Source organism: Falco cherrug, chromosome Z (assembly GCF_023634085.1).
Source record: "Falco cherrug isolate bFalChe1 chromosome Z, bFalChe1.pri, whole genome shotgun sequence".
In the NCBI taxonomy this organism is placed as follows: domain Eukaryota; kingdom Metazoa; phylum Chordata; class Aves; order Falconiformes; family Falconidae; genus Falco; species Falco cherrug.
Window position 1 is genome coordinate 58,479,114 of NC_073720.1, and position 25,649 is coordinate 58,504,762.

Sequence of the window (25,649 nt, forward strand, 5' to 3'; positions counted from 1 at the left end):
GAGTGGCTCTACTATTCATGTGAAAATGACCAAACAGGCTAATATATATGAGCAAAAAATGAAATACAGAGATGGGAGATTGATGTACGAAATGGAGATGACAGTAGGGAAAAATCAATCTGAAGGTTCATTCATGATCAGGAGCAAAGCTACTAGTATCAGCTTCCCTATTGTTTTCTGTTGTTTGAACTTCCTTGACACCATCTTGTTGTCTACATTGTATCCATGTTTATTGCAAAATTGTGCTGGTATGTCTACATATGTATGTGTATACATGTACATCTACATCCTTCATATGCTGAGTTGACCAAAAGGTGTGTGACCCTGCTAGCAAAGGTAAAAACTATTTACAGGGCAAGGACTTGGTGCTATGCTTAGGTTTTCATGTGTTTTTTGAATAAGGGTGGACACGGGTGTATTTCACTGGTATGTGTTCAACTTGGGTGTTGGAGACAAACCCATTTCTACCTGTTTCTAGCCAGGTGATATTTCCACTGGTGCCTTTCCTAGGTTAGCTAGGAGATACCCTGGAAGCTGCATGGGCTGCTTCTAGTGATAAATCCCTCACGAAGGCAAATTTTCTCAGCTTCATTAAGTTTTCTTGAAATCAGGTTAAAATGTATGCTAAGTGAACCTTTTCTACAAGCTGTAAAATGTTTTACCCTAAAAAGCCCTGAACAGACTACAGTCTTGGAAATCAACCTGATTTTATAGATGTAAATTTATCAGTGAATAACTTCATCATGAAACTACACAGGGGAAGGGATTAGTAACTTGTAATTACATGCAGCACCTGCTGACTCACAGACTACAGTAAAACACGATTGTAGGGCAGGTGAACTCACCGGCTCCGCTGTGGCTGGGGCTGTGAGCCGTGCCCACTGCCTGCTGCTGCCGTCTGTGCCCCCCCCACCTAGAGATACTCACTTGAATAATTCAAGGGATTTTTTTTCCCTCTTTTTTAGTATCTTGTCTTTATTTATTAGTTTATTTAGTGGTGAGTAACTGAGAATACTGAAAAGTTTGTAGCTGAGGTAACTGTGAAGCCACTGATTTAGGGCCACTAAGACTCACTATACAACTAGAGGGCTGTAAATTATGCCATACCAAAATGGAGCCTCAGGATAAAGCCTAGTAAAGTATTTCTCTTCATGAAGTACCTGTTTTACTCCTTTTTTGGACGTCTACTGTTAGATGAAGTCAAAGAAGTAGTAAGTACTATACAGGTTCCTGCTCACATGACAGTGAATGAAGTGCTAAGCAATGCTACTCTGAAGAAACTGAGCCTTCCCAGTACTCTGTGCAGGTCTATAGCTTATTCACACACACAAAGAAATATCATGGTCATACCTGTTTAAGAAAATACATATAATGGTAGATGGAATACAGAGCTCCTACACATCTAAAGCTACTTCATCTCATCAAAAACCTCCTAGAGCCTATTCAGTTCATAGACTTCTTGATGATCAGAACTAAGAGATTAAAATGTAAATCCATAAAAGCCTGACAGGGTCTATGCCTATGACTAGGATATAGGAAGGCAGAACTACTCAACAAGCCTCTTTTATATACTGCATACAAAAACATCTTCAGTGCTGCTGTTATTCTGTAAATACAAGTCAAGATAACGATCTGAAAATCTTGAGCACAACAGTGCTGCACTTAACGGTTCAGGACACAGGTTGTTTCCTCACCAGCCTCTATCCTTACCTTCTTGTGTTTGTAATAATGCAGGTAGCCATTATGTTTCAGCACAAACCACCTCTTTCTCCAGCCCTTCAGTATCGCTGACTGTGTTCGTTTATGCAAATATCCTCTGCAGGTAGGTCTGGGGGTGTTGGGGTAACGGCTGATATCTGATCCCACCACCATAGTCAGGATATCAGGACCTAAAATATTACATAAAGAATGTGAAAACATAGGTCAAAACAATAGTCCAGTCTGTCAATACTTTTGGATACCCCTATAGGGTAGGGAGGAGGAAGGCAGTATCCTATCCTGTGCCCTTCTCCCAGTGTAGCTTCTGGAAGCAGCAAGGAGCAAAGCAGCCTAGGAAATGATGAATTATATCAAGTGATATCTGGCCTTCTTTCAACAGAAATTCAGGAATGAAACTAATTTTTTGTTAAGGACTAGTAATGGAGCCAGCTTTCTGAAGATACCTCTTAAAACAGTTTTTGTGACCCACCTTTGCATAGGTGCTTGCATATTTTATCAGTTTAGAGAAGTGGTTGGATTTCATTGCTCAAATGTGCGTACATAAATTGGAGTTTGTACAAAAGTTGCTGAGAATGCTCTTAGGGGCACCTTCAGCCTCTGTTATCTTACTCATGCTCTTGAAAGTTCTTTCTTTTCTATGTCTTCAAGTCTACTAACATTTTCTGCTAACTGTACCCCTCACTAAGGGGGACTTGCTGTTGGAGGCTAACCTATTGTGGTGGTGCATCTTGTCCCCTCCCCTGGGACACTCTATGATCTCAGGAACTGACATTACGTCTTCACTTCTGTGTAGTGAGTTGGGTGGTTAAACATCCCATGACCACACTAGCAACAACTCTTGCATGACTGAGGTGGGAAACTGCAGTGGCTGTACTAGCAGCTTTCCTTATCTGAGCACCACCACCACCTGACAGCCATGAACATCCCTAAACAAGCCTGGGAACACTCTTCATTACGACTCTGAGTAGTACGATACCACCACCACCAGTGGAATTTTTAAAAATTTCCATTAATTACTGAATCTGATATCAGCCAGGATGGCTAAAGCCAATAATCTCCAAACCTATAAACAGTGGGGCTAAGTGAGGCCATTTGAGCTCTTCTGGACTACAGTGTGAGGTGAAGAGCATCTCCCTCTGAGTAGGGTGCCTCTCAGAGCTTGCAAACTCCCAAGTCTGCGATACCAAGGGTACCGTTGCTGAAACCTGACAATGGGGCCTGGGCTGATTTTCCGGCTTCTCAGGGCTCAACCCTTCACACGATGAGAAATGCAAAAGCATTCAATGTCAGTATTTCACTGAACTTGAGGGGAACTTTTAACAGGTATACCTTTGTACATGTATCTATACTTCTGTTCCTTTGTGTCTGTGTCTGTGTTCCTGTGTGTGAATTGATTTTATAACTTCATAATAAGTATAGTACAAGTATTAACATTTTTAATTAATAGTTAAGCCACTTTTATAATTTAAGTAAGTCGTATTTGAATTACCTTGTAAATGATAAATTCGTCAATGACTAAGTGCTGCTAAAATCCTATGATCAGCCTTAAACTGGATACTCCTTACATCATTTAGAAACTAACTATTGATCAGGTCCAAGACTAGGATTGGATCTAGCCACACCTAAACTCTATGAAGAGTTTAGAAAGCAAGAGGGTCCACTCTGAACCTTGGACTCAATGGGAGGGTCTCCCTAACTCTTTTACATTTTTAGTCTCTGTGTAAATCATTCCAGCTTAATTTTAATATTATTTTTCTTTGTGTGATTTATCTGTGTAGTAAGTAATAGATAACCTTGGCATTGAACTTTTTGAAGTTGCACTCTAATGAATTCCTATTAAAACTTTTTTGCTCATACCTTTGATGGTGACTCTTTGAGTGACTTAACCTAAACCACTCATTTGTGACACCTGTGCTGAAGTGCCTACTTACCATTTGCAAAAGCTAAGTGCTCAAAGGATGTTAGGTTGTAAGATTGTTTAGAAATGTGTTATTGTCATCAACAATGAGGTACAATTTCATAAAATTCACTTATGTTATCTATCAATACATCTATGGTTTTGACACTAAAGGCCTGAAATTCTGATTATATCAGATACTACTTCAGAGTAGATGGCAACACCTTAAAGAGGACTGAGAAATGTGACTGTGACACATTCTTATTTGCAAAACATTTGCTGGATTACTCTTTTGGGGACATTTGGCTTTGGGAATGCTGTCAGTGTGCCAAGATTTAGGCCAGGGGGTGTTCTCTGAGGAGTTAAAATACTCAGTAATCAAGGATTTATCTGCTAAAAGACTCGACATACTCAAATATAACAGCGTGAATGGCACCTCTATAATTAAAGAACTTGGTATGTGTCAAGTTAAATTTGTTACAGCCTTGAAAAAGCATTTTAATTTATTGAATTTCCCGTGAGCCCTTGTCAAAACCATATTTGGGATAAATGAAAGAAAGGCAGTAGATTAACTTTCAGCATGCAAACATGGGTATCTTTGGGCTTTAGTCATCACAGTTCTAGGAAGAATATGCATGATTAATATTGCTGACTCCTTGTTACTGTGGTGCTGCAACAGGATGCCTCATGAAGTAACCTGTCTGCTCTCCTGATCAGACTTCAGGTCTTGGTGACACAGAAATAACTACTGGGTGCACTGAACCGAGCTGTGAATTCTTTCCCTGAGGAAGCATAAGGCATAAATAAGGTATTGGTGTCTCTGCAGTTGCTTTCAGAACTTTCTCAGTCACTTTCTTTAGGGAAGGAGAGCCAAAAGCCTTACTGTCATGTGTGCACTTTGGGAAATACTTTGTATGTCCTTTTTCTTCTGTGTTCCTAGCAAGATCTAGATAAAAAAGTGATTTAGGCAATACTACTGTATTAAATACTAATGCATTAAACAATTAAGATTTCTATTGCATCTGCCACCCAACTTGTCTGGATGTATTTGGAGCATTGCACAGCAATCCTGACCATCTGAATAATTTATTGTGATCTCACACTTACCTTTCCTTGCCAGATTGGCAGCTTCTGAATGTGGCATGCTGGTGACATCAGTTCCATTGACTGCTATCAGGATATCCCCAACCTGAAGCCCTGCTTCTTCAGCTGCACTGTCTGGAATTAAAATAAACCAAATACTTTATTCAGAGTTAAGACATCAAACATGCCTATGTGATCAAACTCTTCTAGTAAAGCAGGTATCTGTCTAACCAGTCAAGAATTATGATTTGGGGCCTTTGTGATGTCAGCTTAGAAGTAGAGCAAGTTTTTCTGAGCAACTTGTTAGCTGTCTGTAAGTGAAACTTCAGGATTTAGATACTGATTCAACACTATATAATCACTGACAGCGGAGAAATTTCATTAAAAACACTTTAAGATGCAAATAGGCATTTCAGTATCTAAGCGTTTTGGCCTAAAGTACAAACAAAGACCTGGTGCAGTGTTTAGTAAAGTCAGTAGAAAAAACATCTATTCTTCTGGTGAGCTTCAGATTTAAAACCAAAAGCCTGCTTTCTCTGCTGATATTTCTACTGCTGGTTAAAAGAATTTGGCTATATGGGGTTTGTCTTTAGGAGGAAATAACATAGTAAGTTAACAAAGGGTCAATGAAGGAGGGACTGAATCAGATTTGTTAATATATCAACCTTTTGTTTGTTTGCTAACTGTTGCAAAGCACGTGCAGTCCTATAGGGCTCAGGCAGATGCCAGTGAGGAATGGAGGCAAATCAGGGAAGTGACACATATGGTCCATTCATGGGCATCAATATGCAGTTACTTAAATCCCAGTTACAAATTTCTTGGAGTTTTTTCCTTCTCCTTTAGAATTAAGCATTCCTAATGCGCTGTGAAAAAATTGGTTTTGGAAAATACTGTTCCATGTCCATACTATTTCATGTATATTTTTAAAGATTTTGTACCCTATCATGTAGTAAATGTGATCATTCAGTGTATTTCCGAGGATGCTTAGAAGTTGTAGGGAAAAGATTTGTAAAAGCTTAATAATAAATAGGCACAAAAAAGCCATGGTTCACTCTGATCTTTATTACAAATCATTCACAAATGCCAGCACATTTTGGTTTGCACTGGCTTTCAGGATCTCATACAAGAATATATGATCATAAGCAGTCTCCAAAATATTAATAATGTCTCAGAGTGCAAACAAAAAAGGGATACAAATGCAATTTTAAAATTTGTTTTAATGAAATTAGTCATATTTTGAGAAAACAGAATTTTACTAGAAGTTTGCCTGTAAAAAAGAATTTTTTTTTTTTTGTGGTTGCTTTTTTAAAGCAACTGCCTTTGAAAACAAGACATACAAATAAACAAGAGGAGTGATATACAATGTGAGTAGCTATGTTTAATTTTCATTAGTAAGTTACAGAGTTAAATTGGTATGAATTAGGGCTAATGTTGCATAAATGATCTATGGTTTATTTATATTTAGCTAAAAAACTTTCCCACATTCTAATTTGAAAAACATCTTTAGAGGTTATCTTCTTTGATGAAAGAACTCTAAAGGAATCTGTATGTTTACAGATGGGAAACCATCTGAAACTTTTAATGCCAGAAAGAAGAAACATTTTATTGCAACAGAGATAATTTCATATCAACAGGTACAGGAATTTCCAGCAATTTGATAAAACCAGCTAGTTGTCCAAGCACAGACACATGGACACAGTTGTGCTACTTGGACAAATGATGGCTGAGCCCAGTAACGTTCTTTTCCTTAAAATAATCAGCAACGAAAAATACTAATCTTTAACCTTGTAGTCAAAAGTTACATTCTAATAAGATGAGCAGAACAATTTTTTTCGTTCAAATTTACTTTCTCAGATTCACAGTAAATTATTTTTCACAGAAGTTATACTGTGAAGATTATTAGGCACAAAGAGTACAAAAAAATGTTCTGGAACAAAACTAGGTAGCTGTTTCAGGATGAAGAACATTACACAGCCACTTTAGCCACAATTTAACGTTACTAATTCTTTTGTAAGTATTTTTATAGTATTTTTTCTTTCATATATATATAAAAAATGTATCTTTTTATAGTATTCTGCAGGCAAAGTTTTCAAAATATACATTATTGGCAAAGCTTCAATTGATAATGGAAATTCCTAATTATATTCAGACATGTAAAAATAAAATGATGTCTAGGATCCCATGTCAAAAATTGTTTATTTTCATGTAGTTTACATAGAATCATAGAATGATAGAATTATTTAGGTTGGAAAAGACCTTTGAGATCATCAAGTCCAACATTAACGGAGGACTGTCAAGTCCATCACTGAACCATGTCCCCAGGCACTGCATCTATGCATTTCTTAAATACCTCCAGGGATGGTGATTCCACAACCTCCTTGGGCAGCCTGTTCCAATGCTTCACCACCCTTTCTCCAATCTAAGCCTTGAGGTAACTTGAAAATGTTTCATCTTGTCCTGTCACTTGTCTGGGAGAAGAGACCTACACCCACCTGCTTACAGCCTCCTCTCAGGTTGCTGTAGAAAACAATAAGTTCTCCCTCAAGCCTAGCTCCTCTCCAGACAAAACAACCCCAGTTCCCTCAGCTGCTCCTCATAAGACTTGTGCTCCAGACCCTTCACCACCTTCTTTGTCCATCTCTGGACATGCTCCAGCACCTCTACAGCCCTCTTGTAGGGAGGGGCCCGAAACTGAACACGGGGTTTGAGGTGCAGCCTCACCAGTGCCAAGTACAGGGGGGCGATCACTGCCCTGGTCCTGCTGGCCACACTGCTGGGGACACAGGCCAGGGTGCTGCTGGCCACCTGGGCCCCCTGGGCACACTGCTGGCTCCTGCCTAGCCGGCCGTCACCCAGCACCCCCAGGCCCTTTCCCACCAGGCCCTTTCCAGCTGCCCTGCCCCAGCCTGTAGCGCTGCGTGGGGCTGGTGTGACCCAAGGGCAGGACCCGGCACTGAGCCCTGCTGAACCTCATACAACTGGCCTTGGCCCATTGCTACAGCCAGTCCAGATCCCTCTGCAGAGCCAGCCTGCCCTCAGGCAGATCAACTCACCTCCCAGCTTGGTGTGGTCAGCAAACTCACTGAGGGTGCACTTGATCCCCTCATCCAGATCATCAATAAAGACATATTAAACAGAACTGGCCCCAGTACTGAGCCCTGGGGAACTCCACTTGTGACTGGTCACCAACTGGATGTGACTCCATTCACCACCACTCTTTGGACTTGGCCGTCCTGCCAGCATTTTACCCAGCATAAAGTATACCCATCTAAGCCACCATGGGAGATGGTGTCAAAGGGTTTACTAAGGTCAAGATATACAACATCCACAGCGTTTTCCTCATCTTCTATGTGGGTCATCTTGTCATAGAAGATCAGGTTTGTCAAGCTCAACCTGCCTTTCATAAACCCATGTTGGCTGGGCCTGATTCCCTGGTTGTCCTGTGTGTGCAGCATGAAGGTGCTCAGGATGATCTGCTCCATAACCTTTCCTGGTATCGAGGTCAAGCTGACAGGCCTGCAGTTCCCCAGATCCTCCTTCCTGCCCCTCTTGTAGATGGGCATCACACTGGCTAGCCTCCAGTCTTCTGGGACCTCTCCAGTTAGCCAGCATTGTTGAAAACTGATGGAAAGTGGCTTGGAGAGCTCCTCCATCAGGTCCTTCAGTACCTTCAGTACCCCCAGTCCCTCAGTACCCTTCGACTCCATAGACTTGTGTGTGTCTAGGTGGAGCAGCAGGTCACTAACTGTTTCGTCCTGGACTGTGGGGACTTCATTCTTCTCCTCCTCATCCCTGTCTTCCAGCTCAGGGCACTAAGTACCCTGAAATTAACTGCTCTTACTATTAAAGACTGAGGCAAAGGAGGCATTAAGTACCTCAGCCTGTTCCTCATCCCTTGTGGCAGTGCTCCCCACCACATCCAATAAAGGATGCAGGTTATCCTTGGCCCTCCTTTTATTTCTAATGTATTTGTTAAAACTTTTATTATCTTTTATGGCAGTGGCCAGCCCAAATTCTAGCTGGGCTTTCGTCTCTTTGACAACATCCTTGTGGTCCTCCAGAGCTGCCTGCCCCTTCTTCCAAAGGTGGGAAACTCTCCTTTTTCCCCTGAGTTCCAGCCAAAGCTCTCTGTTCAGCCAGGCCAGTCTCTTCTCCTCCATGGGCTCATCTTTTGGCACATGGGGATGGCCTGCTCCTGTGCCTTTGAGACTGCCTTCTTGAAGAATTTCCAGCCTTTCTGCACCCCTTTGGCCCTCCAAGACTGTCTGCCAAGGGACTCTGTCAACCAGGCTCTTAAATAGGCCAAAGTCAGCACTCTGGAAGGTCAACATAGTGGTTCTACTGACCCCCCTCCTTACTTCTCCAGGAATCAAAAAATCTATCATCTCATGATCGCTCTGCCCAAGATGTCCTCTGACCACCACGTCACTCACCAGTCCTTCCCTGTTTGTAAGCACCAGGCCCAGTGGGGCATCTCCTGTGGTTGGGGCACTGACCAGCTGTGTCGGGAAGCTGTCTCCCACACACTCCAGAAACCTCCTAGACTGTTCCCTCTCCACTGTGTTCTATTTCCAGGAGATATCCAGTATGTTGAAGTCCCCCATGAGAACAAGGGCTAGCAATTTTAACAGTAAAAGATTACAAGATCCTTTGATGAACAATAGGTATAGCTATATAGAGAGTAAAGGAATCACTTCCAACATTTGCTCTTATTTCTTTTGAATAGGTCTGTCCTTTGCCTGAGTTCTTCTTTTAGACTGAAGGCTTTATTTTTAGTGCTTAATAAGTAGAACATTTGCTCTGAGGCCACAAGTTAGAACTACTTTTAGAACTGAACAGCAGTATCATGTAAAAAGCATGACTGAAGTATAAATCTATGTTCAGATCTTAAGGGAATTCATGGGTTTCTAATACCAGTCTCAGTAATGCAAGTGTAAGGAAGGTGTTGACCTTTTCAGGTATGTAATTTTTTTTTTTCTCTGCATGTTGCTCCCTTACTCAGATTTCTGGCTTTTCTGATCTTCTCTAGTGGAGTTTAATGATGACCCTATTTAGTAGCTCAGAAGTCAGATTTTAAAACGGTGGGTTCAGCTAACAGATTCATAGACCTCTGAATTCACAGCCTTTCCCAGCATTGTCAGGAAGCTGGACCATATAATACGTAAGGCTGGTAAAGTGACAGACGTATTCTTAGATGCCTTGCTAGAGGACATGCACTGGCATACTTGGTCTAGGATGAGATTTTTCATTATATCTGCCTTTGGTAGTAGAAATCTGTCAGAGACTCCTGTATCTTATGCTCCTTCTCTAATTCTGCTGTGTCCATCCTAAGATACAGACAGCAGTACAGCAACCAGTACTCTAGATTTGGGTGAACTAAGCTTTTAGGTAGCAGCAAAATGACTCTGACTGCCTGTGTCTCATTCTTACTGCTATCACTGATGGAGCAAGCTTTCAGCCAGATTTCTAAGCTGCTACTGCACACAGAGCTGATGATTTCAAAGGCCCTTCAGTGGCGACTCCCAAGATCTCATTTCTGAGCATAAATGCCAATACCATGTTCCCCATCATGTAGGCATGGTATAATTTCTCTCTAGAGGCATTATCTTACACTTCATCTTTGTTGAAATTCATCTGCCATTTTTTTGCTCATTCACTCAGTTGTGTGAGTTTCTTCTAGAGTTCCTCACAATCATTGAAATATCCTGCAGAAGTTAACAGCACACTGTTGAGATTTATAGGTGACTCAATGGAAGCCCATCCAAGCAGAAGTGTCCCTGGCTAATAAGACTTTAGGAACTGTTGTTATGAGGATCACTGCATCCTCCATTTCATTCTTAAAGGCCTGTTGTCATTATGGATATCAGTCTCCAGAAGTTCTAGACTTCACATTTGGAGAGAGACTGGATGTAGGCACTTGCAGGAGGTATCAACTGGCTTCGAAGGACACAGAACAGTGAAGTCCACAGTTTACTTACAGGCATAATGGGGCCCTAAGGTAGTTTGTCATGGGCAATTCAAACACATGTTATTAAACACTTTACACCGACTAATTATGGAAATTATTTATGTACATCTATATTATATATTATTATTGAAAGATGTTATATATTATGTAGATAATATTTACTAATATTATACTATTAGTATATTAATATTAGTAAATATTATATATTTATTTTTATACATTTTCATAAGAAAAGTTAACTTGTACAAATATAACTTACTTGTGTCAACTTCAGTCACAAGGATAGGCTTTGAGAACTGGATCCTGAAACCCCAAGGGTAATTGCCAGTTCCTTTAGCAATCTTCACTGTTCTTTCACGAACTGCAGAATGGGAAAAAAGACATACCTTTTTCTCTACAAGTTAAGTTCAATTTAAAAAGCAGCAGCTTTTAAAACTCTTTATCTATAGACACTGACAGTTACTGATTCTGCAAAAGACTGGGATGTTTTCAGTACCAATCCTAGCTATTTGGTGCTGCTCCACTGCCACTGTGTATCCTGCTCATGCCATGATTGATCAAGTACGATTCATGTTAGGGAAAAGACAGACACATCTATGAAGTGTACTATCATCAGAAGTTTAAGTGCCTGTATTTTGTAATGAAGAGGTGGAGAATCATTGAGATATTCCACTCTATTGACAGTTTTCTGTCAATAAATGTGCTCAAGAAAAGTGCTCCTGTGCTCTGTGTCAAACTTCTAAGCTGCAAATGCAAAATACACTCTAAATTATCAAATGAGCTTAAATCTGTTTTTTGCAGTTTCATTCTTTTTATGTTTTAGAAGGTCTCTAACTTTTGGATAACAGTTGTTTCTTTCCCTTCATCTACACTTCCCTGTCCACTCTCCACTCCCACTGCCTCCCAGCTCTCTAGTCTAACCCCCAGCCACACTGCCATCTCCTGCCACTAGTGGCTGTTCCCACGTGAAGTGTCTTAAGTCAGCACAAGTTAATCAGCCTCAGTAAAAAGCAATATCAGGGTCTAACTGACTGCTTTGAACCTTCTCTCAGAGTCTAGTATTATGTGTGTCAAATGATCTGGCTTGTTAGTAAATCTTATACTCATGAAGGATTTAAGTGTAAATTTGAATTCTCAGTGTCTGATTTTTATAATTTGACTGCCTTACTGTGTTTGTTTAATGGAGGCCAATTTAATAATAATTTATGACAGCTGTTTTGTCTTCAAATTGTGTAATATTTGGAAGGTAGAAATTACTTTAAAGGTTACTTCACTAGCAGGCCAATTGATGCTACCTGTCTTTTTAAAAGAGCATAGATACTTCAATACCCACTTTAATTATCTTCCTGAACTTCTGAACTGTCCCCTGGGAAAAGAGACAACCAAAATGGCTCTGCAGAATATTCTCACATATTTTAAGGGAGATTTTTCATATCTGGAGATGTATAGAGGACATTTGTTTTCTTTTACATTGTGAATGATTTATGAGCTCCAGCAAAGAACTATCACATAGAAGGCTACATAGGTGTTCCAGTTTGTCTTAGTTCTTTGAACTGTGCTACTTTTCAGTAATTTAACATTTGAAGAGTGAAGGAGGACATCCTATCCCCCTGCAAAAGTTATTCATCATATGTGTTTGCATGACAAGGTTTAAACTACAAACAGAACAACGCTTCATACAGCAAATCGTTCTTTCTGAATCTACTATATTTGAAAGTTTGATGGAGATCAGATTTTATGATTATTATAACACTTTATGTCTGTAAATAGTTCTCTATGATTTTTTCATGCTTGAAGAAGTTATGAAATTACATTGCTTCTGCCCTTATCCTGTAGCAAGAGAAAAGGTTTAATTATGACCTTTTACCAGTATCAGTTTTGTCAAGTAATTATGACATTTTGCGAGACAGTAGCTAAATAAGAACTACTTTACGTTTTTTTATAACCTCTGTCTTCAGTGTGAATGTCTTCTCCAAAATGTTGACCCCTGGAATCTTCAGAGTGCCCCAAATAAATAAATTTTAATGACATTTATTACCTGTTGCTTTAGCTAACTTACTTGCCACTGGTCTAGGCCTTTTGCTGAGACATCTAGGACTATTATCCGGAGAGACATCATCTCCTCTGAAAACCCAGGAAGCAGAATGAAAGATTTCTGTATAAAAACCTCTGTCCTCATTTTCAGAATGTAGTCCCAGCTCTACTGACCGAGCGTCCTCTGAATTTACTGTCATGATGATAAAACAGGTAAAAGTAATGTCAGTAGGGAAAATGCATGAAGAATAACAGACCCCAGCCAGTCAGCATGAAAGAAGTGCCACAAGCTTCTTAATTAACTGTTTGTAATATCTGTTCTTAGTTCTGCAATTTTGCTGGTGTTAAAAGGGCAGTTTGCAAACACATCCAAATATGAGAACACAATATTGGATGCTATTGGATGTTGAACTTGCATGCCAAGTGAAGTCTTAATGCAAATGGTCAAAACAGGAGCTGCACCTCTTTAAAAGAAGTCTGGCTTTAGGCAATTGTTAACCTTTCCTGTGCAGCCTATTTGATTAGGAAACCAAACACATTTTCTAGAAATTGAGTATGAGTTCAGTGCGTATGGAAAGACAAAAGGGAAGCTGAAAAGTAACTGGCACAACTGAGGTAATGATGACCATATTTGCTCTTCGCTTAATTTTAGCTTTTCCAGATGTGTATATTTAGTTTTATTAAAAAGGAGGTGAGGAAAGAATAGTTTTGGGTGTTTGTTTTGTTTTGGCTTGGTTTTAAATATAGAACTTCTGGCTTGTCCTAGGCTCCTGAATATTTGTATGATGTTACATGTGTTATGAAGATTTTGAGATTTACATTTTATATTAATGTACAATTATGGTGTTTTGCACTCAGTCCACTGACTCAAACCATGCCACATAACATGGAGTTGGAGGAGAGCTCTAATTCTCTGCTAAAGGAAAAAGCAGTAACATTCAGGTTGTCAAGGAGATGGGGCATCAGGCCGCTGATCGTGTGACAGGCAGGCTGCAAACAGCAGTTACTGTGGAGAAAAAGGCTATGCAATGGTATGTCAATTTCTGAAGCAGACCAGGAGACAAAACTTCAAAGTTAAAACTGTGGATGGTGAAAGATATATAAAAGTATAGACCATCAGAGACTGTGCTGACAGATAGACTGAAAAAATGCTTTAGTATAAAGCATTGTCTGAGAAGGAAAAATAAAATCATGTTTCTTTCAGTACAAAATGCCTGGTATAACGCAGCTAGATTTAATGAAGCTGGAGAAAGGATCTGTTTGCTTTGTTTATTCTGTGCTTGATGTGGCAATTATGCAGAATGATTTTCAGTTTAAAAACAGATACAATAAAAATTAACCTTTATTTAGCTTTGTTCTACAAGTTACTTCCTGATTTCATCTAAATGGTGGTCTTTATTCACTTTTACAGTTTGTTTAATGGTGTCTATTTAGACAAAAGCTCCACATCCACTGGCTTCTCACTTACTGTGCAGGCAGTATGAGGTAACATGATTAACTGCATAAAAAATACTAGTAAATAAACAAAAATGAAGACATAAATAAATTCTACTGGACTGCTATGTTTAAAGCACATCTTAGCATGCTACCATGAACCTAGACAACCTAGACTAACACCAAACAATTCATTACAGCACAGTATTTTGCTGGTTTAATATTGAATTGTTATAACTGTAGTACAGCCTAAAATGTGACAAATAGGCAAAACCAGAGAAATAAATGCTGCCATGCTGGCATTATGGAGTTACGCCAAGACATTTCTTGAATGTCTTCACCTTTCCCCTCCTTGAGCTTTCGGCACAAATGTCAAACTGAGCAGTTTTTGAGTGTCAGGAACAAGCTGCAATTAGCTGCTTCTCAGCTCCTGGAAGTAAGCATGTAAGGAGCTGCTGCTTCCAAGTATTGATTAGAGCTGTCCCCAAGTCTGCAAACAACAGGGAACAGCCTAGCTACCAAAAGAAAAGGGACTGAAGTCTCAGGCCTGTAGCATACTATTCAAAATACTAGGATTTGTGACAGAATTGCCTGCTTTCTCACCTTTTCTGGAGGCAACTTCATGTTCATGCTATGTGCTACCAAAAGCTTTGTCACAAAGAAAGCAATTCTACATCTTGCAGCTTGGTCTTTTTTGATTCATTTGTTTGGTTTGGTGGCTTTAAAAATTTATTTATTTATCTATTGTATATGTTCTCTACGAAACCAGCATGTGCCTGATAAAGTAAAAATTATTGTCGAGCTTTATATTCAAAAGACATCACTGTTGAAATCAATGAACAATTTATCTTGGTGTATGTATCTCCTGACAGGTTTGGTTTTTGAGCTCTGGTGGTTTGACACAGTGGCTTTCTAAGGTCCTTGCTGTGGACTTAGGATAGTGCTACAAATAAATAGCTTTTTCATTTTCATGTGAAACGACAGTCATCCGTGCTGTTTTTAACAAGCATTAGAAACTTTGGGATTGACTCAGCTATGTGAACACAGGTGTCTAGTACCATGTTACATGCCTTAGGGTTTCTTACCTGCCATCCAGTTACTGCTTCAGAAAGGCATGGGTCCCCTTTAGGTCACATACCCCAGAACGCAATTGGTGTTCCCACTGGTGACTGACACCTATGTTTAGGCAGTGAATCAAGACCCTGATGATGGTATAGGGCTTAATTCTGTAGTACAGGGATAGAACATATTTACTGTTTATCTTGTATTGGACCCTCACTGAAGTCTTACAGCTGCCAGTCTTCTGAAGGCTTGCATTTAACATTTTCCAAAAAGGAGGTTATACATCTACAAATGAAATTTCCCATACCAAAAGTAACCATTATAGCACAACATATTTCCACAGGGAAGTGCACATTTCTTCATCTGCACAAAGTCCTTCTTACATTACTAAAATAGCAAAACAGGAGGCAAAGGCAGTGTGAAGTAAGAAGTACGACAAATGTTCTCTCCTAGACTGTGCAATCCTTTCTTGGGGACTCCATCTGCATGAAATGTAAATTTATTAAGCAGTTCAACTTTAAAATGCCTTCCCATGTGATTTAAGCTGATGAGTTTGGTATAGGCTCAAGCATATGGCAAGGTGACAGATTGCTTAATGAGACAGTTACAGGACTAACTGCTTCAGTAACTGGAGGGACAGTGAAGGACAATCTAGGCAACAAGCCTGAAGATAAAAGGTGGAGTAGGTGGTTATCTTAGCGAGGAGAGAAGGACTCTCAGCTCAACATGGCTTTGACATAAGCAAAGTAGGCATCAGGATTATGATTTCTGTTATACCCTCAAAGCTGCTGCCATAAGTGATTACCTGTCTGTCTACACTTAGAGCTCGTCTTAATGTTAGTTGCATATGAACAAGGATGGTACGATTATTTCAGTCAGATTGTTAACTTGATTGTATGAACAGAGAATACTAACTCCCATAGTGAGGAATAGTTCAATTGAATAAAACATGCTTGCTCATGATAATGAAGACAGAGACTCAGGTTATGAACTGAAGATCAGTTTCCTCAGCTGAAAACCCTGTCAGAATGTCAATCACATGAAGAAGAAAGAATACAAGCATAAGACTGAAATACTCACTTGATCCCTCAGTGATTGTGCTGTTTATGGAGCTTCCTCCAGTTGAACTGCATTTTTTGCTGTCTTTGAACTGTTTGCGTCTCCTGGCCCACTGGTCTATTGCTTCTTCCTGGGAACTATCGCTTGCTCTGGTGTCTTTCATCAAAGGTAGCTTTCTGGTTTTATTCATTTCTGACTTCAAGTCTAAATTACAACCAGACACTGTTTGTGAGGAATGCGGAAGACACCTTTAACAACTACACTGTTTAAAATTTCCACATTCTAAATACAAGAATAACCTAACCAAACATAGAAAAGAAAATACCAAGTAGTACTGAAAATACTAATAAAGTATGTATTTTAGACTAGTTGAGGTCTTCATGCAGAGAAAAGTACATGTAATTACCTTGTGGTAGTGGCATCTGTCGTACCTACGTAGCCATTTGTATAGCACCAGTTTTATGCAGAAACATGTAACTTGCTCATGGATTGTATTACAAGTGCTCATACATTTTTGAAGTGGTCAGCATGTAGATATATAAAGTGCTATTTAAATATTAAAAATCTTGCAAAACACACATGCAGATAAAAAGAGGATATACCTTTCTACTTTAGGTTTCTTTCCAGGTAGGGCCATATAAATCTATTTGTTGTATTACTATTTCAGATAAAACAACAATTGGAAAACAGACTTTGTGTTAGATTCTGTTCTGAAAATGCAACTGTACCCACTGGCAAGGGCAGATAGGGAGAAAGTGAGCCTAGCCTCAGCAGGCTCCCTAGAGGACTGTGTCAGTACTCTCTTGGCTCAATAACCTCTTTCTGGCTTCAGTTAGATCTTCATCACAGACCTGTGTCACTGAGCTCCTTTTCCAAGGCAGTTGGCTAAAGTTGACATTCAGGAAACTTATTTCTTGTAGTGCTCTTGTACTGCTCTTTGCATAAGTCCTTGCCCCTCTGATAATAATTAAGTTGCCACAACACCAGAAGACTTGTAGATTGCCTGGATTCCCCTGTCCTGTTTACGACATATGCATCTGTACTAGATGCTCTCACTCTGTTGAAATAAGCTACGTGTCCTTTCCAGCATCACTGAGCACAGGAAGTCCCACATCACCCCTTGTGCCCAATATCTTGACTGAGTAGGTCAGTATTGCCACATTACAAGTGGACTTTGTTTCATATTAACGAGTTTTAAAACAAGGTAGGACCTCCACAGTGTTGCTAAGAATAATAACACAGATGAAAAATCAAAATACAAACATAGACCAAAAGGGGGCCAAAATTACCAACCAGGTGAAGTGATAGGTAAGAGAAAGAACACACATAGGTAATTCTTAGCAAGGGGTAAAAGGAAAGAGGAGAGAATAAAATACAAATCCAAGAAATAGCTACACCTCACTTGTGTGCTGCGTGTCTAACCCCTGAGGTCTGAAGTGTAAGCCAAGACTTTCGAGCATGCAGGCTTCCTTGAGTGTCTTCTTTCTATATCTTGTTCTAAAGAGATTTCCATTTAATTAATTCTCTATGTATTTTAGTATCTTAGATATTGATCTATATAGCAATATCTAGCAATATAGTATATATAGATTTCAGGCATTTTTGAAATTTCCAGTGCCAAACAAGATGACCTAGATGTGAACTAGAAAGATTATTAAAAACTTCCTGATGTTTTTTATAATGATTCTTAAGTACATTTTCCCATGGTAAGGAAGTATGTATTTTTCAATAGTATAAACCTCCTAACCTCCAAACCTGCTGGAACTATTTTCTTCTGGAAAGGATGCTCTGAGTTGTATTTGCATATAATTTAACATTAAAAAAAATAATTAAAATTAAAGTGTTTGGAGTGATATTTCAAACACGCACACACACACATATGTGTGTGTACATATTCACGATGTAAAAAACTTACATTGTAGTGTGCAGTGTCCCAGCATGGTTTTACATTTTTATGATTCAAAACACTTCTTTTAAATGACTGGTTATAGATATGGGTAGGTAGATTACAGAAGGGAAGACAGGAAATTTTCTAAAAGACTAGCTATCAAAAATCTTGTTTGTCTGTAGTTTTCTTAACTACATGAAGAGAGGGGAAGAGAAGGTTAAATGATCCACTATGGTCATTCCACGACATGTAAAAGCTCAGCCAGAATTAGGACCAAGATGTACTTAGTATTATTTGCTTAGATCACATGGATTCCAGAAACAGATTTATGTGGTTTAAAACACTGACTAGAGCTCTGAGTTCATGCCACATGGCAACTGCAAATTCCCCTTCCTGTTTTGGTGTTTGTTTCTTTCATGAAGTGCATAGGATGGGCTGACTGTTTAATGTTAGAAACCCACTTCTTGAGCAAAGCTGCATTAAAATTTTCTTTATTTTTTGTATTTAAATTACTTGGCTCTACAAGATGGCTCCAGGGATCCTCAGCACAATAACTGCATATTATAACCAAATGACCGAGCATACCAATATAATCTCTTTGTAAAAGTTTTAATATACTTTTCCCATAAAAGATGTCACTAAAGCACTAAACCACCTGTGCAAAAGGTGTGTAACTGATATTAACTTCAAAAGTCTTATATAAAACACCTACCTTTCTGACTAATCTGTTTTACTGATGATGGGGGTATATCTGGATTCTGATGAAAATCTTCTTTCATTTCAATCTTTTTCTCAACTTCATAAGAGTTGGATTTGGCTAATAGAGGTAGTTGATGTGTTCCAGGCTCTCCCCTTAAGCTATCATCTGTTGGCTCTTTACTGCAAAAGTTCTTTGGTCTTTCATTGACATCTGAATGTTCTGCCAGATTCTCTTTCCTTTCAGTGTAGGCTAAAGAGGTAGATGATATGGCAGCCTGTGCTGAATCATTATGACCATTTGATTCAACATGGATATGGCCAGATTTATCTTGTGTCTCAGGAAAGCTTTCTGATTCATTATTTGTGTCGTGCTCCTTGGGATCAAATAGCGAGGATGACAGCAAGGATTTTTCTTGTATACTACAGGGAAGCTTAGACTCTTTTTTCACTACAGAGCCAAAAGAATCAGCTATTAATTTAGTGTCACCTTGTATGAGTCTTCGTTCTAGTTCTCCAGTTATCACAGTCATCACTGACCCTCTCCTTTTCTTTGTTACCTCAGGCTCTGCAGGGCGTGGGTAAACCTTTTGCTGTAAAGCTGAAAACTGGTTTGGGGCACTTTCTGTAGATGCATAATTAGTACTTTCCTTGTCATTAGTAAGTACATCTGAATGGCTTCTAGAATGTGGAGATATCTGTAGCAACTGAGCTTTGTTCTGCATTTCAACATGTTTTTCTAGGTGGTTGTACTCTGTTGTTCCTTCATCTAAAGCATCTTCGGTAGACTCAGAGTCTTCCTCCCATATAGCTACGTTTCTCAGAGGCTCCTCATGCCTGTTTTCTTTTTTCTCATTTATAGTACCACTGGAATGAAGACTCTCCATTAATGTTTCTTCTGTTCCTTCACCTTGCCCCACATAGTCTGCATAGTCATTCAGTAAACAAGTGTCATCTAGACTTTCTTCAGGCTCAGATGGATAAATGGTAGTATTATGATCAAATGACATGAAAGCATACTGATATGAAGACTTAAGGACCCTCAGACTTCTCAGCGAGGAGGTCAAGTCAGGACACTTAGAAAGTTCTGTACAGCTGGTATGAACATATGAGTTCCTGTTATAGACATCTCCCCCTTTGGTCTCCTTAGGCAATACTTTTAAGGATGGCAATGAATAAAAGCCAGAATCCCTTCTGGGGTGAACTGGTGATGGTACATCAAGGGTAGTGTCTGGGAAAGACTTTCTTCTTGCTGGTTTTTGCCCTGTGCCTTTGCATTTGTCACAGTTGTTTCTCTCTTGACCTAATATGTTGCTCTTATTGATATGCTCCTTCCCAATGTCTGGGTTATTCAGGGTATTACTAGCTACAGGACAATTTGTATTATTTATTTTTGAGAAAAGTATTCTATCTTTTGAAAAATCATCCTTTTCATTGATGTGGTCTTCATAGTCCTTTTTGTTATGTTTCCAGAAATAATCTTCTTCTCCCCAAATACTCAAGGCTGTAGAGACGCTGTCAGATTCCTTACTGTCATTAACAGGGTACAAAGATCCCCCCTCTGCAATTGTATCCAAATGCATTTTGTCACAGTCAGCAAATTCTTTAGGTGGAGGGAGAAGCATACATCCATCTGCAAATGCACAGTCTACTTTTTCATGAAAGCTAAAAGATGACTCACAATCTGTATTGCAAGGTGCCTCTGCTACAGAATAATCTATTTCACTCCAATACATATCTTCATGTTCTGTGTTGCCAGTTTTGCACTGTGCCTGATCACCAGGTTTGATGTTAAGCTTTAGATTTTTCTTTCTGCTGATACATTCCACTCTAATTTCCTTTGCTTCAATGTTCATTTTCAACGAGGCATTTTCGTTGATGGCACTTTGAGTTTTATGTTTATGCCCTTTATATTTCCCATTGTGTTCTGCTGAACAGCCAGTCAAAGAACACTGGTACTTTGAACATTTTGAACACTGGCTTTTCTGATATTGTCTTTCATCACAATGTTTATTGTTCTTTGAACTTTTCCTTTTTTCAGTTACAAGCTTTTTTCCAGAATCAAACAAAGAAACATTCTTGATTTCTACTTTCACATTAAAAGAACCATATTTAACTTCTGCTATAATTTTTCCAGTAGCCAAGCTGATGGACTCTGCAGAGTCTGGCTTGCCCCACAGTGTAATTTTTCCTGTAGATGAGCCCTCTGATTCACCAAAAGTTACTGTAGCTAGGAGTTCATCTTGCTGAGGAGAGAACATCTGAGTAGGGTAGTTCTTTTCCTTCTTTTCTTCTTTTTCACTGTCTGATCCATTATCAAGGTCTCTGTCTTCAGATGCATCTGAGCTACTCCGATTCTTGTTTTCATGATCTTTTCCATCTTCTTTAGCACCCTTTACATCCAATGGCTCAGTGAAGTGAGCCAGAGCCTCATCTGCTTTATTGTCAAGGCTTCCTACATTTTGCTGGCACTTACAAATGGGTGACAAGTGTTCATCTGATTTAAGGTAAAAAAAAAAAGAAAACACATTTTCCCCATGATTTGGTAAGCAGTATCACAAATGTATGATTAACTTTGAGACACTTTCCATAGAAAGTGTCTATTATATCTTTAAGGTGCAGGGTATATTCCACAACATTATTTTTTCATTTCGATATTAAATTCTTTAGTCTTAATTATCCAGTAAGTACTGTGAGGTCAGGTAAACAGGGTAGGCCATGTTAACTCACTCTGACTGGAAAAAAATTATATATTAACACTTTTTCTTTCTCAAAAATTTTACAGTTGTTAGAGGATAAGATATTCTATTTGTATATAGAAGGATCCACCCTTTTTACTTCCATTACCCCTCTCAGTATTTACTTTGTTCCTGTGAACACACTGGGACAATCAATATCCCATTGCATATTTACAGTTTTGAGTAAATTACGTGGAACTTGACTTTTATAATCCTTTTACAGGTGAGCAAACAAAGGGATTAATGAATGTTGTCACAATCACACAGTAGATCATTGGCAGATTGCCAGGAGGTGTGAGCCATAGCTTGCTGTTCAAAGCAGAAGAAAATACTGTTTCCTGGCAGGGGCTGGACTAGGCAAGTTTTCATGGCAATCTTACAATTACATAAAATTCTCCCTTGCTTGGGCTTTTTTTAGAAGAGGTCATGTGCATTAAAGGGTAACAGTTTACAGTGACATCTACCTAAGCAGAACTAGAACAAGACATTAAACTTGGACAACATTGACAAATGTACAGCAAGAATGCTGAAAATGTGAGGCAATTAAACACCAACATCTTTGGAAAGACTTTGCCAGAGATAGCTAAGATAGAAGCTCAACTACAATAAAACAGCTAGCCTCATCAAGACATCACCTGTATGTACCACACTTGAGTGTAGACATTTCCAATTTGACAAACAGCTTTGGGCACAAAGATGGATTTCTGTCTTGATGAGTAAATGCAGAGTAACCTCCTATGTTTTTGATGTTTTTACGTCAAATTAAACATTTCTGTAAACTTACATTCTCTGGAATCAGAGCTCTTTCTGCCCTTGCAGCTTTTTCTTCTTTTTCTACTCATTTCTAAGAACTGAGGGCATCTGGGTTCCTCTCTTCTGTGTGGGAGGGAAAACATTGGATAATGAGAAAGTTTCTCTGGAATAATTTTGCTCTCTATCTCAGGCTTTCTAAGTTGGCTTTTCTCCTGTGTAAGAACTGACTGGTTACAATGAAAAATAGAAAAGTGCTAGGGGAGGTACTAATGCATCTGTTTTCATCTTTTGGTTATTTGGGACCACATTTGAAAAGTTTCCAAATAATAGCTTAAAATCAAGGTCTGATGATCTCAGCTATGGGGCCCAAACCAAAACTCTTCAAAGTCTTTGGGAGATTTGGGCAGTAGCTAAACTTTTCCAGCCTAAAATTTTATCTGATTCTGATTTTTAGAGATCATTATTTTGTTTTAAGCGTTCATTTTAAATTCAGTCTTATCTATATACATAATGAAATACTTAATAATAATTGTTCTTTCTCTGAGAAAAATTCAGACTTAATATAAGAGAATAAAAGGCCTCAGCTAGGACTAAGTGCATAGCTGAGCAGCATGCAGAGCAAAACAACATGCATCTCACAGTCTGGGTTGTCCCTTGCATTTCTTTGTGGGAAGAAGAAAATTGCCTTTTTTCATGTCACAGGGGAACTTGTTAAATGTAAGATTAACTGTTAATGCTGACTTAGTATTGAAGATCTATTCCAATTAAAATCAAATGGCAATGGAAAACATCTAATAATTAATTTAAAAACATTATTAGTTTCCCAAAATCAAGAAAACAGAAATTAAAAAGTCTGTGTTTCTCCACAGGCCTGTGGAAAATTTCATTGTCTGAATATAACAGACCTTAAGAAACGTGGTATCAAAGGAAGCTCAGCCCAAGGGAGACATTACAGATTATACTATTTGTCAACTTTAATAATTCAAGACACATGAAGAATCCCTAAATCCCCAATGAGGATATGAGCTTTGCATCCATGTTTACTTAGTCATTTTCTTACAGGTGATCACTGAAGTGAGACCTTAAATTTATACTGAAGTGAGCAGAATAGCTGAAATCCAGAGTCATCTATCATTCCTATTGTGCAATGGGGCTGAATACTGGCTGAAGCCATGGTAGTGATGGAAAAGGTCTGTATCCTACAGAGCAGGGTTACTCTGTAGAAGATATCTAGCCAATTAGAATCGGCAGCATTTTCTGAGATTGATGTTTCCTTGGAAGATTGACCAAAACTCACAACCAGGTTGTTTTTTTGTTTGTTTGTTTGTTTTTACAGTATTAAAATATAATGAAAATACTCAACTTCCCAAAATAACTCAATGTGTTAAGATTTGCTTCTGTTTATTTAATCCAAAGATTTTCTATTGTATTCTGAATGACATCAGAATAGACAATTCACATTGCTTGAAATGAGAAGTATTCAAACTGCTAGTACATCATTGAGAGAGTCTTGAAAACCAGTAGAGTTATGTTGGGAAAAATCAACCGACTGCAAGTGCTACTAGTCATAATAATCTTTAAAGGATCATTCATCAGTACATCAAATATGTCATTGTGGAAAGAGCATGAATGTATTTTCCAGGCTGTGAACTTACCTGGTATAAAAGGGAAGTATGGATTTTGTTATAAAAATGAGGATTAGGATAAAGCCATTTAAATCATTGCATTGATGTTACAAGACTCATGTTACATGTCACTGCATGAAGTGACACATAGCTACCCAAACAGCTGGGAAGAAATTATTTCAAGACACAGTTATTGATTTCTACCTCTGAAAACTTTAATTTTGTGTGAGGCTAAACAACTGGATGTGCCAGAGCACTAACATATACATTAGCTGGTTGAAAAAATGCAAGCATTCTTCCCTGGTTTTTTGGAAGACACTCTGGTGTGAGAAAGTTTTGTATTTATTTCACAACAAACACTTTGGAATGTTAACACTGGCAATTCTCAGGATGAAACTGTATCTCTCTCTTTTCTCCAGGTGTTTTTAGACTTCCAGCTTGACAGCCAGGCAAACCTGCCAGCTGAGCTGTTTTCAGTGGGAAGAATGATTTTAAAGCCAAATACAAGGCTTTAAAGGACATGGAGGGCAAGAGCTGGGACTGATATTTATCTGCAGTTTTGGATATGGGGCAGTTTCAGTATCCTTTTGAAGAGTTACATATGCAAGTATGCTAAGAGTATCAAACTTGTGTTTAGAGGTTTCTTATGTAAGATCTGCAGAATGGTGCATATATTTATGACAGTAAGAACAACAGTCTAACAGAGCTCCATAATCTGACTGTGATACTTGAAATTTCAGTTATATTTCATTAAGTTCTAATTGCAAAAACATTTTTACTTCTAGGAACTACCTCAGTTCAACCTAACAAAGATGCTACACACTCAATTTCTTCCCCTTCCCCTTCCCCTTCTGGATCTTTTGATGCTCCCCAAGAATTTAACTTTCATGACTTTTTCCCTGGCCTATGGTCAGTAATGAAATGGTTAATCTTAATATAGGAAATGTGATTGCTAAGCTTCATTGCTAAAATGCTGTTAAAATTATACGCAGACCAAGAATAGCTGCCTGTTTTACTCTACCCTCTCTTTACCTTTGGCTATTAATTGTACATCTGTATGCATTACAGTTTACTCTTTAATGAAAATCTGTATTTTACTGAATGCTGAACCCACCTTACAGGCCAGGGATAGATTTAGTACATGAAGTGTTTAAGGCCTTCTTTTAGGGAAGAATAATAGCCACAACTATAATCGCTTAGCAGTGGATTTGAATTATGTTGACTTTGGAGATAAGGTTAGCGTGGTTCAAGATGGATGGAGGAGTAGAAAAGTGAAAGAACATTGAACAATACCAAAAAGAAAAGAGAAAACACTCTAAGAAGGATGCTGGAATAATAAAGGAGATAGAAAGTATTGTGTTTTAATACAAATGAAAATCATATTCATTTAAGTTTCTCCTCATAGTTGTACATTTTGCCAGGTTTTGTCATGGCAAAACATCATAAAACTTTGCAGAATAAATTCTAGGTCTGAGGAGGTCACTAGATCTACTACTATTCAAATAACATTTAGTGGCATAGTACAGTCTGAAAGTACTGAAGGTAGATAGTGTTGGTTCTCTGCATGCCAGGATTATGGAAGATGATTATAGCATCTTCTAAAACTGAGTAATTTGAGCACCAGTGTGAAATCATCAGTAGAGATAGCCAGAGGTTAAATTTGCTCATACCAGTAAGATTACAGATTTTTGCT

At 38.7% G+C, this 25,649-nt stretch overlaps 1 protein-coding gene across 2 annotated transcripts in view; it reads right to left on the reverse strand.

Annotated features, from left to right (window-relative positions):
• LOC102058570 (uncharacterized) overlaps nucleotides 1-25,649 on the reverse strand; it is a 51,103-nt gene that overhangs the window by 19,290 nt on the left and 6,164 nt on the right. For both annotated transcript variants that reach the window (XM_027813086.2, XM_027813087.2), the window contains exons 2-8: nucleotides 22,363-22,454; nucleotides 18,857-21,337; nucleotides 16,278-16,460; nucleotides 12,727-12,894; nucleotides 10,927-11,028; nucleotides 4,724-4,834; nucleotides 1,711-1,889 (exon numbers count right to left, since the gene is read on the reverse strand). In XM_027813086.2, the coding sequence (XP_027668887.2) occupies nucleotides 1,711-1,889; nucleotides 4,724-4,834; nucleotides 10,927-11,028; nucleotides 12,727-12,894; nucleotides 16,278-16,460; nucleotides 18,857-21,337; nucleotides 22,363-22,420 (3,282 nt within the window). In that variant the 5' untranslated portion in view covers nucleotides 22,421-22,454. The remainder of the gene's footprint in view (nucleotides 1-1,710; nucleotides 1,890-4,723; nucleotides 4,835-10,926; nucleotides 11,029-12,726; nucleotides 12,895-16,277; nucleotides 16,461-18,856; nucleotides 21,338-22,362; nucleotides 22,455-25,649) is intronic.